The 14012-nt window shown below is 35.1% G+C and overlaps 1 protein-coding gene across 1 annotated transcript in view; it reads left to right on the top strand.

Annotated features, from left to right (window-relative positions):
* Positions 1 to 14012, top strand: part of CDK14 (cyclin dependent kinase 14) — a 520730-nt gene that overhangs the window by 432948 nt on the left and 73770 nt on the right. The window contains exon 12 of the mRNA XM_054692320.1: positions 8987 to 9035. Coding sequence (XP_054548295.1) covers positions 8987 to 9035 — 49 coding nt within the window. The remainder of the gene's footprint in view (positions 1 to 8986; positions 9036 to 14012) is intronic.

Here is a 14012-nt window from a genome sequence, read left to right on the forward strand (position 1 = left end):
GAGTCTTGGGTTTCTCAGCTATTTGATAGCTAATTAGAGACTGGGAGCAGAGTCCTGCATCACGGCTTTAAGCAACTCAATCTGATCTTAGTCTAGTCATTTGAATGAAGTGGTTAGACTACAGAGAGTTACACACACAGTCTTTTCATTCTTTTCCAAGAACCTTAAAGGTTTTTCTTATTTGTAAATAGTATACTTTAAACTTTAATAAATACTTAACTGATCAAACTTTATTTCCCTTCATAGAAAACACATGGTAGTGGTTAGGATTATGCCTGTGCAACCAATATAGTAAGGCTCCAGATCTATAATTACTAGACAGCTGGGAATAAAAAGTACAAAACATTATAAATTAGTTGTATGTTTCATCCCATTTTGGTAAAATTCTGATATATATGTATGTTACTAAGTCTAGCTAATAGTGGCGTCTATCTGGAAGATGGACATCCTTTTGTTTCTTTTCTATATCTCTGCATGATTGAATACTTTTTACAATGAGCATTTCTTTGTAACCAGCAAAAAAGTAGTTTGAAATAAACAGCTCTGTTTTAATACCTTTAAAAAATAAACTTGAAAAATATTATGGAAAAAGAAGTGTTCTATGACTTTTAGGTTGTATGGTTTGAAGACCTCATCCAGAAACATGCACTCACAAACCCCCATTTGTATGTATGTTAGAAAAACACCTTTGGAAGTAAAAATGTTTATTGAATATAGCAGAGTGTTTGTTTCTAGGTGTTGCTCAGAGTTTATTCATTTTAAAATGCACACTGTTGCTAATTGAAGGATGATTTGTTGCAGCCCAGCGAGGGCCACGTGCTTGCAGGATCCTGCTGTCAGGACTGAGGGTGACCGCTCAGCGTGAAGGTGGCCCCTCCGGGTGACCCTGGCGGGCAGTGAGTTCTGCTCAGCATTAATATATGTCCAGGTCTCTTGCTGATAATTCTGGAGTGGTGTCATACCTCAGTCATTATATATTTGGGGGTTATCAAGTATTTTAAAAATCATGGATTGCAGTTGTACAAGCCTATATATTATTTCTAAAATGCCTTTTGGGTTGCTATGGTTTTTTAAAGCTAAAAATCTCCATATTTTGGAACAATTCTAGCTCTATTGGGGATAAACACTTATCCTGCGCAGGAATTCTTCTTCATTTCTAGTCTAAGGACTATGCATTTTTTAAAAAAGATTTATTTTTTTATTTATGTATGCAAGAACTGGGGTACAGGCCAGAGGTGTGTGAGGGGGGTGAGAGGATGTCACCAGAGACAGAATGGGGTACAGAATAGGCAGATTAATTGAAATACATTGCTGAGGGGAGCAGCGGGCGAGTCAGGAGAGGTCTGCTGTGCCACATGGGTAGCTCCCTGGCTGGGGATCAAACTCCTGCTGCAGTGGCTGCAGATAGTTTCATAGGTTGCATCTTAACCCCTTGTGCCACCAAGGAGGCCTACTATCCATGGTTATAATCCAGTTTTTCTCTATCTTGATCAGAATACCAACTGAAACATTGACTGCTAGTTTGTTTTTTCTAATAAATAAATAGAAAGTAAAGATTGCATAAAAATTCTTTTGAATACTTGTGAATATAGATTTCTGCTACTGCGTCTTGGTCCCATTTATTATAGGTAACATATGACCTGTTATGTTTTGTATAGTGCTGCGTCCACAGTGCATAGAATGGTACTTGGCAAATAGTAGGCACACATTAAATATTTTAGAATGAATAAAAAAAATAAATGATTACTCATGTCACCGTTCTCTTACAAGCTCAGTAAGAAAGAGTAAATGCATTAGTTAAAATGCAAAATAATTCTTAAGAGTATAAACTCTGATGAGTTTAGAGGAGTTAATTATTATTTCAAACACTATGGCATTTTGGAAGACTCATTTTTATATTGACTTATAAATACTTATTCAATGGTATTATTTACATTGGATAATATTAAATTTCTTTACAAAAGATGTATTAAAGTTTGACACTTATAAATATGTCATCTCTGTTGCTTGTCTCCCAACCCCTACCCTAGCACCCCTCTCCCCACACAAATGTGTTAGTTTACAAATAATGGTTTAGCTTTTCTAGTCTTTTAAACGTTTTTGAGATGTTTTTTTCTTTGTTTTGGGGGGAGGGTGGGGGGAACTGGTTAATTTAACTCTTTACTCACATGTTTTCCTGTTATTGCAGTTAAAAATTCAGCAGTATCTTATAAAATACCAAACAAACAAACACAAAAAAAACCCCAAACATTGGTGGAAGGGAAACAAACAGAATAAAAATTAAAATTATTCTCCAGGAGTATCCAGTGCATACCTACAAGCAAATGAGTAAGTTCCTATTTAGGTTTTATCTTCATGTGGATTGGTCTGTTTTCATGATGCCTTAAGCCATTGTAGATTGAGCTTTTCCAAGCTGCGAAACTTTAGAATACTATATAGAGCATGGTTCTCCAGTTGTTTTCCTGTGGACTCTCAATGAATTGCAGAGCTTAAGCATGGCAGGTTGGGGAAAAACCTTTCCAGCTGTCTGTCCCCTGCCCACCCCCCACCTCCATCCAGTCTCATTGCCAGCAATTTCTGCTCCACACTCTCCTCCCTGGTCTCCTGCTGTGTGTGATCATCCTCTGCAGTGTCCCCGCTCCAAGAGAAGGTGAAAATCAGCCTGCAGGTTTAAATTAATTGCACTGCTCAGTGATGCTATGAGTTAGCTAATGCTTTAAATCACGGCATTCTAAACTTCTAGTTTAAACATAATTGGAAAGAGAAAACTCACTTTAAAGTAGTAAGAGACAAAGTAAACTTAACTGAAGTAAAGCAGTATAGAACACTCATATGCAAATAATTGAATAATCTTATAAAATTTTCATAGACAGTTGAATATTTTATAAAATACTGTTACTGATTTGGGACAATGATTTAAACGCCTTTGTGTTTGCAAAACTTACCTAGCTCTATTGCTTTTATTCTAAGAGAACATTTCCTTTGTTTAGGGTGGAAATAGTTTTAAAATATATATATTTTAGTTTAATTATAGATGCTAATACATACTCATTACAGAGAATGCTAGATACCACTCTGTTTGAAATTGTGTGATCTGGCAGTTAAGATCTGAAAGATGTTGGCTACAAGAGGTCCTGTATATGTTACTGAAGGCATTTACCTTTTCTTCAGGTATTTGAGTTTTTCCTAGCTTAGTTTGGAAAAGAAACAGATGCAGTTCATGACTGTCTCTGGGCTCCCAGGGGACTATGCCCACGTCTAAATTGTAGCACTGTCACCTGTATTTATAAATTGTATTTATATTTCTGTGCCACTGGATTGTCCCCAGGACTTAGTGACTTCTCTGTGCCCATTGTCCAGCCCAACACTTGGCATGCAAGCAGGCGTCCAGGTGACAGGTGCTGAAAGAGTTTTTATGAAGTGATAGAAGGTAAATGTAGGAATAGTTCTTCCTGGTTTTTCCCTCTTTCATATGGCATGTTTCACTATGAGTTTTGGCTCTCTTAAGCACAGCTAAAATCCACAGATTGTATTTCTGAAAAAAAATATTTCATTTGCATATCTTGTCAAGTTCTAAATAGAAGCAATTCTTAGAACTAATATTTATGTGCAGTCATTAATTGCTAAGAATAATAATTTACTTGTAAATGCAAGATTGTATTAATTTTATCTGTAATGGAATTCTTGTTCCTCCTGGAATCACAGCATATTATTAAAATTGCTTTGTGGGGAGTACAAAGTTAAGGAGATCAAATTTGTTTTACAAGCACATTTGATGTAATTAATTTAAAAAATATTTCTTGCTTTTTAAATACCAGAACTTAGATAACAATTTTTAAACCTTTATAAAAAGAATTATTCTTCCTATTTCTTCCTGTCAGTTAATCCTTAAACATAGAATAGGCCTTTAAATTTCTATTCTACACCAACCAGCTAAATTATGTTGCATCTTATATAATGCTCTCTACTAGAGAGTAAATTGAGACATTCTTTTGAAACAAATAAGCACATAATTGTTGGGGAGCACCTTTACCTATAGCTTTGCAGCAGTGAATATTTATAATCAGACCTCATTTCCGCTTGTGCACACTAGCACTGCAGAATGGCTGCTTTCTGTACTGTGACTAGGTTATTCAATATTTTGACAACTGCCTCTGCTTGCATGATGACTCTGATACTCCATGAGAACTTTAAATACCTTCTGCAATATCACAGAAAGACACATGCATTTTCAGCATAATATTTGAGTTGCATATGAAGCCCACATCTTTGAAACCTAGAGTCATCCTAACTCTTACCTTTCTGCCATATCCGATTACCAATTTATCAATACATATTACTGGTTCTAACTTAAAATATAGTGTCAGAGGGATTCCCCCTTCTCACTGCATCCCCTTGGTTACCAAGCCCAAAGTTATGTTATCTCTCCCTTGAACAGTCATAACCTTTTATTGGTCTCCCTGCTTCCACACTTGCCCCAGTGTGTATTCTCCAAACAGAAGTCAGAGTAATCCTTAAGGAAAAAAATCACCAGGGGCCTCCCTGGTGGTGGAGGAGTTAAAGAGAGCACTGGCAACTGTCACCCGGCCACTGCACCAAGAGTTTGATCCCCAGCCAGGGAGAAACCCATGTGGTACGGCAGTCCTCTCCTGCCTCACCCGCTGCTCCCTTCTGCAGTGTATTTTGGTGAATCTGCCAGTTCTGCTCCCCACTCTCTCTGGTGGGTCCTCTCATCCCCCCCACCTTTGGCTTACATCGCGGTTCTTGTATGCATAAATATATCTTTAAAAAAAATCTAGATCATATTTTAAATGTCACAAAGGCTCTCTGTGATCTGTCCTTTTGCCCTGCCAGTCTCAGTCTCACCCACCACTGCTGTCTCCTGGATGCCCTATGCCAGCCCCCTGCCCTCCAGGCTCACTCCTGCCTCACATCTCCTACTGGAATTCAGGTTTCCTGCAGGCAGGAGTGTTTTCTGTTTGATTACCACCTATATCTTCAGCCCCAAGAAATATACCTGGCACATGTAGTAGAAGCTCAATAAGTAGTTGAATGAATGAACTATCCTACAGTATACCCAGTCACTCAACTTTTGAGTAAACTCTATGTCTAGAGATAAGAAGCTGTCTGTTTTTAAGTTTCTTTTTGTTCTCTTTATAGAATGATATTCTTATGCCTCAAACATACTGTAACAAAAGCAATATAAAACATTCTGAATCTCTCCTTTAGAAGTTTACAATGAAAAGCAAGCAACATGGACAGAAACACACCAACCAATATTAAGCAAAATTAAGCCTATTACTTAAGTCTTAAGCAAAATTAAGCCTATTACTTAAGTGATTATTAAAAAGAAATTATTAAATTATTAAAAAGAAATTAGATAAAAAATTATAAAAATAAATGAGATCAACATGAAAAAGGAACTATTTAATTTTATTGAGGACGTACACATCAATCTGGTCTAAATGGAAAGACAGGCCATATTGTTAAGCCCGAAAATTTGGATCATCCTTTTCAAATAAAAATATATTTGAATGAAATTCCAACCAGATTCCCAATGGGAACGTTGTTTATTTCGTTGGTTGACTTTTGTTTGCCCTTCACTCACCACCAAGTCTGATGTCCTGTCATGCCTGTCACTCTGCATCATAGCTCCTTGCTTTATTTTGCTAAAACTCTCTTTTCTCCCCAGTTTTATTGAAATATAGTTGATATATAACATTTTGTAAATTTAGTGGGTTCAATGTAGTGATTTTAAATAGGCATGCATGACAAAATAATTACACAATCAGGTTAGTTAACATATTCATTGTAGCATATTGTTACAAGTGTGTGTGTGTGTGTGTGTGTTGAGAACTTTTAAAATATACTCTCTTGGCATCTTTCAAATATTCAGTACATTGTTGTAGACTATAGTTTTAATGCTTTACATTATATCCCCAGAACGTACTCATCTTACAACTGGAAGTATTTACCCTTTTACTACCCATTTCCACACTCCATCCCATCCCCTGGCCCTGGGAATCACCAAGCTGTTCTCTGTTGATTTTCATTTTTCATTTCACATGTGAGGTCACTTATTTCACTTAGAATAATGCTCTCCAGGAGGTGCATCCATGTTGTGACAACATAGATGGATTTCTTTTGCGGGGTGGGGGCTGAATAAAATTCTGGGGGGTGTGTGTGATATTTTCTTTATCCATTCATTCATCAGTGGACATTTAGGTTGTTTCTATGTCTTGGTTACTCTAATTAATGCTACAGTGAACATAAGAGTGCTAAGGTCTTGAGATCATGATTTTGTTTCCTTTAGATACACAGATACATACCCAAAAGTGCAATTACTGGGACATATGATACTTCCATTTTTGTTTTCTGAGATCCCCTCCACAGTCACTATACAGTTTCATGTTCTCACCAACAGTGTACCAAAGATTCCCTTTTCTTCACACTCTTGCCAACACTTATCTTCTGTCCTTTTGATAATAGCCATTCTAGTATTATGAGGTGATATCTCATTGTGTTTTTGATTTGCATTTCCCTAATAATTAGTGGTGTTTTCATTTACTTATTGCCCATTTGGCTATCAAACAGCTTTTCTCCCTATTTTCTTCTATAGTTTCAGTCTGCCACTTAAGCCTTTAATCCTTTTTGAATGAGTTTTTGTGAGTGGTGTAAGCTAAGAGTCCAGTTTCATTCTTTTGATGGTAAATGTACAGTTTTCCCAGCACAATTTATTGAAAAGATGGTCTATTCTCCACTGAGTTTTTGTGACTCCTTTATCAAATACAAATTAACCCTATATACAGGAGCTTATTTCTGGGCCCCCAATTCTGTTCCACTAAACTGTTTTTGTTCAAGTACCGCACCCTTTTGATTACTATAGCTCTGTAACATACTTTGAAATCAGGAAGTATACTTTCTCCAGCTTTGTTCTTCTTTATCAAGATTGCTTTGGTTGTTCAGAGACTTCTATGGTTTCATATAAATTTTAGTGTTTTTTTCTATTTCTGATTTTCAAAACTGCCATTGGAATCTTGATAGTGATTGCACTAAAACTATAGATGACTTTGGGTAGTATCTACTTTTTACCAATATTAATTCTTCCAATCATTCTACATGCATGGACTATCTTTCCATTTATTTGTATCTTTTTCAATTTCTTTCATCAATATCATATCATTTTCAATATACAGATCTTTCACCTACTTGGTTAAACTTATTCCTAATCATTTTATTGTTTTTGCTGTGAATGTAAATAGAGTTATTTCTTTTTCAGATAATTTATAGTTGGTATAAAAAATGCAACTGATTTTGTATATTGGTCTGGTATCCTACAACTTTATTATTTCTAAGAGGTGTTTTTGTTGTTGTTGTTGTTGTTGGTTTTTGGTAGAGTTATGGAGTCTTTAGAATTTTTTATTTATAAAATCACATTACTTTCAAACAGAGACTATTTTATTTCTTCCTTTCCAATTCAGGTGCCCTTTCTTTCACTCCTTCCTTCTGTTCTTCTTTCCTCCTTTTTTGTCTTGATTGTTCTGAATAGACTTCCACTACTCTGTTGAATAGGAAAACTTTTAGTGGACACCTTTGTCTTATTCCTCATCTAAGAGAGATAGTTTGCAACTTTTCACCATTGAGTATGACATGATCTGTGGGTTTGTCATGTATAGCCTTTAATGTGTTGTTATTCATTCCCTCTATACCAATTTGTTGAGAATTTTTATCATGAAAGAATATTGAATTTTGTCATATTTTTTCTGCATTTATTAAGAGATTCATGTAACTTTCACCTTTCATTCTCTTAATATGATGTATCATATTTATTGATTTGAATATGTTGAAACATCCTTGCATTCGTGGGATGCATAATATAAAATAGACTTTATTTTTTCATTGTGGTGGGAAAATGAGAACTAATCTGTCAGCATTTGTTAAATTTAAATGTGCATACCATTTGCCAAATTCTGTAACAACAAACCTAACAGAAATGAAAGTGTCAGGATATAGAAACAAATGTACAAGGATATTTATTGCAGTGTTGCTTTTACGTGAAAGGGAACTAAAAACTACCTAAAATTTCATCAGAAGGAGAATGATCAAATAACGTAAGGTACTTCTGTCCTGTGGAATATCATACAATTTTAAAGCAATTGGTATATCCATTTTCTTGTTTGTATTAATATATATTAATAAAATGAACGGCTAAAAATTTTCAGAGAATGTTTATTGTACAATCCATTTAAAAATTAAGGCTGTATATGTGTGTGTGTGTATATATTTGTATATATGGATATACTTGTATTTATTAACACAAGAAATATGTGAAGAGATAAACCATTATAAACCTATATTATCAGGAGTAAAAGATGGGGAGTAGAAGAGATTATCAATATCTATGTATGCTCCTCTATTGTCTAATTTGGTAAACCAAACACATGATTTGTTAACTTTAAAAATTCAATACGGATGGTTCAATGATAAATGTAAATATATATTATGGGACTTTGGTAGTTTGACTTTTAGCATATGTAAATAGCAAATAGATTGAGAAAGGAAAGCCGGTATTACTGTATCAGGTCAAAAGTGTTTTCATAGAGAAAACAACCTGTCTATTGCACTTGACTGTGATATTAATGTGTCAGTATTCTTCTAAATATGGTTAGAGTATGAAGGTATGGAATTTGCATTTCTTTTTTTAACTCAATTAAAACTTAGTTATTCTAAGAAATAATTACTAGGAAACCAGATTATGTAATAAATCACCCTAAAAAAAGAGAAAACAATGTTTCATTGTTTAAAATGTGAAGATCCTCTGTTACACTCTTTATTATAACTATTCCATCCGAGGTTAAGACCTACTATAGCTAATATAGCTGTGGCTAATATGGCTAAATGTCTTTTTAAAACTTGAGTTTTCTGTAACATACTTGCAATATATGATTTGAAACAAAGATTGTTTATTTTTTCTTTTTTATTTCAGAACGCTTTACCCTGTACAGCTCTAAAAATCTTAGACAAGCATGGAATAAGTAAGTCTTTTTACAAATTATAGTTTCTCTCTCTCTCTCTCTCTCTCTCTCTCTCTCTCTCTCTCTCTCTCTCTGCCTCCACCCCATCGGTCTTTAAAATGCTCCTGAAAAATTTCATTTGTTCATCTTGTTCTCCATTCACTCAATCATTTAACCATTAAACAGTTATTAAGCCCTGACTATGTGCCAGCCTCTATGCTCACATGAGTTTGAGTTCCTAGAGCATGTGACACTCTTCAGAGTTGTAAACCCCAAATTTCATTGTGATCCATCCTTTTCTAATGAGATTCCAAGAAATATTTTATTGCCAGCAAAACAGCATCTATTAAATACAAATTATTGGCTTTCTAATTTCAATAATGTTGATGATAATCTTTCAGCTAGATGAAACTGATCTTTCAGATTTTTTTTCAATTTAAAATCTATTTTTCCCCTAAATCTTATTGGGAGGCTAAGTACATGTATCACTTGAAGTGCAATTTCTATTCTCTCATCTGACTGTTGAAATTATTTCATTTGTTGATTTCAAAATTTAATGAAATCTCAAGATCTAGGTTTCTCAGTTAATTCAGAGCTGTTTTATTACAAGCCAGCCTGTTAGGAAATCATTGAAAGTTGGAAAGCAGAGTAATTAATTCATCCCTTTTTGTGGTGAATATTACATTTCAAGCATTATGCATCAGGAAAAGGTAACTGGAACTGCTTTAACTGAATAAACTAACATTTATCATAGCAAAATTTTATTTGTGGGAAAATAAGTACTATTACCTCACTTTTTGCTGTTTTCATGTTTAATTTTTATATCCTATCAGTGATGAAAATTAAAGAATATGAAAAAATCTTTTTGTAATAAAAATGATTTTAGTCAATGCTATCAGTAGATATAGTGGATAGGTGTTATTGTGAGAAACTCATGGAATGAATATATTAAATTCTGGAGTAGCTTATTTGAAACATTTGGTAATTAATTTTTTATAATATATACATTTTTTCATTAATAATGTATCATTATTTTACATTGTTGTTTGTTTTTTCACAATATAGGATTTCTCCCTTCAGGTGTGGTCACCATAGTTTTCCCACCACCAAAGCACCCAGAGACCCATACCACGGCAGTTAATTGTGATTAAATTCAAACTTCCAAGAATACATTTTCATTTTCATCTAACAGAAGGCTTTGCATTTGCTTTTTGAAGAGTCACTTCTTAACATCCAGTCTCCCATAGAGACATGCCCCCTGATCAAAGCCTTCTATGCATATTCCTCATCCTTTTTCCCTGACACCAATCTTTTCCACCTTCCTATTAGTGTGTCTAACATATTAATTCAGTGCTTTTTTTGTAATTTTTTTATTGTTTTATATCTTTTTTTTATTTTCATATTCCCCATACAATTGCAACCCTCTGATTTTGACCCCAATCCCTCCTTTCCCCACCCCCCCCCAAAGTGTGTCTCTGGTTCATAGTTGTTTGTTTTTATTTTTTTCTTTCTTATAGTTATTCTTTTTCCTGGTCCCTTATTTAGGTTTTCTAAATTCCTGTTATGAGTGAGACCATCAGTATTTTTCTTTTTCTTTCTGGCTTATTTCACTGAGCATGATCCCTTCCAGCTCCATCCATGTTGCTGCAAATTGCATGTGTTTATCTTTTTTGAATGCTGAGTAATATTCCATGGTATATATGTACCACATCTTCTTGATCCAGTCATCTATTTTTGGGCATTTGGGCTGTTTCCAAAGCTTAGCTATTGTAAATTGTGCTGCTATAAACATAGGGGTGCAGGTGCTCTTTGGAATTAATGTTTCTGTGTCCTTTGGGTAAATACCTAGGAGTGGAATTGCTGGATCATTTGGAAGCTCTATCTTTAGTAGGCTGAGGAATCTCCACACAGCTTTCCAGAGTGGTTGGACCAGTTTGCACTCCTACCAGCAGTGCAGGAGAGTTCCTTTCTCTCCAAATCCTTGCCAACATTTGTTGTTGCTAGTTTTTTTAATATGTGCCATTCTCATTGGTGTGAGATGGTATCTCATTGTAGTTTTGATTTGCATTTCCCTGATTACAAGTGATGTTGAACATTTTTTCATATGCCTGGTGGCCATTTGCATTTCCTCTTTGGAGAAGTTTCTTTTTAGTTCTTCTCTCCATTTTTTGAATGAATTATTTTCTTTGTTTTTGTTGAGTCTCATCAGCTCTTTGTAGATTTTTGTGATCAGTCCTTTATCATTAGTGTTGTGTGCAAAAATTTTCTCCCAGTCGATGGGATTTCTTTTTGTTTTGGTTATTGTCTCTTATGCTGTGCAGAGGCTTTTTAATTTGATGTAGTCCCAGCTGTTTATCTTTGCCTTCACTATCACTGCTTTGGGTGATGCATCTGTAAAGATGTCTTTGAGGTGCATGTCAGGTCATGTTTTGCCTATATTTCCTTCTATATATTTTATGGTTTCAGGTCTTATGTCTAGTTCTTTAATCCATTTTGAGTTGGTTTTTGTGCATGGTGTGAGGTAGTAGTCAAGCTTCATTCTTTTGCATGTAGCGACCCAGTTTTCCCAGCACCATTTATTGAACAAACTTTCTTTGCTCCAGTGCATATTCTTGCTCCTTTGTCAAAGATTAGTTGACCATAGATCTGTGGGTTTATTTCTGGGTTTTCTATTCAGTTCCATTGGTCCATGTGTCTGTTCTGGTTCCAATACCATGCAGTTTTGATTAACATGGCTTTGTAGTATTGTTTGAAATCTGGGAGAGTGATGCCTCCATTCCCTTCCTTTTTTTTTTTTCAGGAGCGTTTTGGCTATTCAGGGTTTTTGGTGGCTCCATATGAATTTCATCAATATTTTTTTCTATTTATTTGAAGAATGACATTGAAATTTTAATTGGAATAGCATTGAATCTATAAATTGCTTTTGGTAGGATGGCCATTTTGATAATGTTAATTCTTCTGATCCATGAGCAGGGGATGTCTTTCCATTTCTTTGTGTCTACTTCTATTTCTTTTAACAGTGTTTTATAGTTTTCATTGTATAGGTCCTTTACTTCTTTTGTTAGGTTTATTCCCAAGTATTTGATTTTTTGTTTGTTTCTATAATAAAAGGAATAGTTTTCTTGATTTCTTCTTCAGATTTATTGTTTGTGTATAGGAATGCTACTGATTTTTGTGTGTTGATTTTGTATCCTGCCACTTAGTAAACTGATTGATTACTTGAATTAGTTTTTCTGTGGAGTTTTTGGGGTTCTATGTGTATATTATCATATCATTTGCAAATAGTGATAGTTTGACTTCTTCCTTGCCTATTTGGATTCCTTGTATGTCTTTCTCTTGTCTTATTGCTTTGGCTAGGACTTCCAGTATTATGTTGAAAAGCAGTGGTGAGAGTGGACATCCTTCTCTTGTTCCAGATCTTAATGGAAATGCTTTCAGCTTTTCACCATTGAGAATGATATTGGCTGTGGGCTTGTCATAGATGGCCTTTATGATGTTGAGCTATGTTCCTTGTATCCCGAGAATTTCAAGAGTCTTTATCATAAATGGGTGTTGTACTTTGTTGAATGCTTTCTCAGCATCTGTGGATATTATCATATGGTTTTTATATTTCTTTTTGTTGATGTGTTGGATTACATTGATTGATTTTCGGATGTTGAACCATCCTTGTATCCCTGGAATAAATCCTACTTGATCGTGGTGAATTATCTTATGGATGCATTGTTGGATTCTGTTGGCAAGGATTTTGTTGAGGATTTTTGCATCAGTGTTCATTAGGGAGATTGGCCTGTAATTTTCTTTTTTTGTGCTGTCTTTGTTGTTTTTTGTTATTAGTGTAATGTTGGCTTCGTAGAATGTATTTGGTAGTATTCCTTCTTTTTCCATTTTTTGAAAGAGTTTGTGTAGGATAGACACTAATTCACTGCTGAGCATTTGGTAGAATTCATTTATGAAGCCGTCTGTGCCTGGGCTTTTGTTTTTGGGGAGTGCTTTGATTACTGCTTCAATTTCGCTGCTTGTAATTGGTCTGTTTAGTTGTTGTATTTCTTCTTTGTCCAGCTTTCGATGATTATATTGTTCTAGGAATTTCTCCATCTCTTCTAGGTTGTTAAATTTGTTTGCGTATAAGTGTTCATAGTAATCTCTTATTATTCTTTTGATTTCTACTGAGTCTGTTGTGATTTCTCCTCTTTCATTTATAATCCTATTTATACATGTTTTCTCCCATTTTTTCTTTGTGAGCCTTGCTAGAGGTTTTCTATTTTGTTTGTTTTTTCAAAGAACCGACTTTTGGTTTTGTTGATCTTTTGGATTGTTTTTTTAATTTCTAATTCATTTATTTCTGCCTTGATTTTTATTATTTCCTTTCTTCTACTGGCTTTAGGGTTTTTTTTTTTTTTTGTTGTTGTTGTTCTTTTTCTAGTTCTTTGAGATGTAAGGTTAGGTTGTTTCTTTGAGTTCTTTTTTGTTTGTTGATGTGAGCCTGTATTGCTATATATTTTCTTCTTATTACTGCTTTTGCTGCATCCCATACATTCTGGAAAGTGGTGTCTTCTTTGTCATTCAACTCAAAGTATTTTTTTTTTTAATAGAGGCATATTTTATTTATTTATTTGTTTGTTTGTTTGTTTGTTTATACATGCACTGGGTACAGTCAGAAGCGTGGGAGGGTGAGAGAATTCACCAGAGCCAGAGCGGGGAGCAGAGCAGGCAGAAGGACCGAAGTACATTGCTGAGGGGAGCAGTGGGCGGCAGTAGAGGTCTGCGCGCCATGTGGGACCCTCCTCCGGTGGCCGGGGAGCAGCCAGGGATCAAACTGGCGCCGCAGAGGCTGCGGGCTGCTTCGCAACCCAGCGCTCAACCTCTGCGCCACGGGGGAGGCCCAACTCAAAGTATTTTTTAATTTCTTCTTTTATCTCCTCATTAGTCCAGTGGTCTTCCAGTAGTGTGGATCTCAATCTCCATGAAGTGGGAAGGTTCCTTGTTTTCTTTTCATGA

This window comes from Talpa occidentalis, unplaced genomic scaffold (genome assembly GCF_014898055.3).
Source record: "Talpa occidentalis isolate TD23 unplaced genomic scaffold, MPIMG_talOcc4v2.1, whole genome shotgun sequence".
Classification (NCBI taxonomy): Eukaryota; Metazoa; Chordata; class Mammalia; order Eulipotyphla; family Talpidae; genus Talpa; species Talpa occidentalis.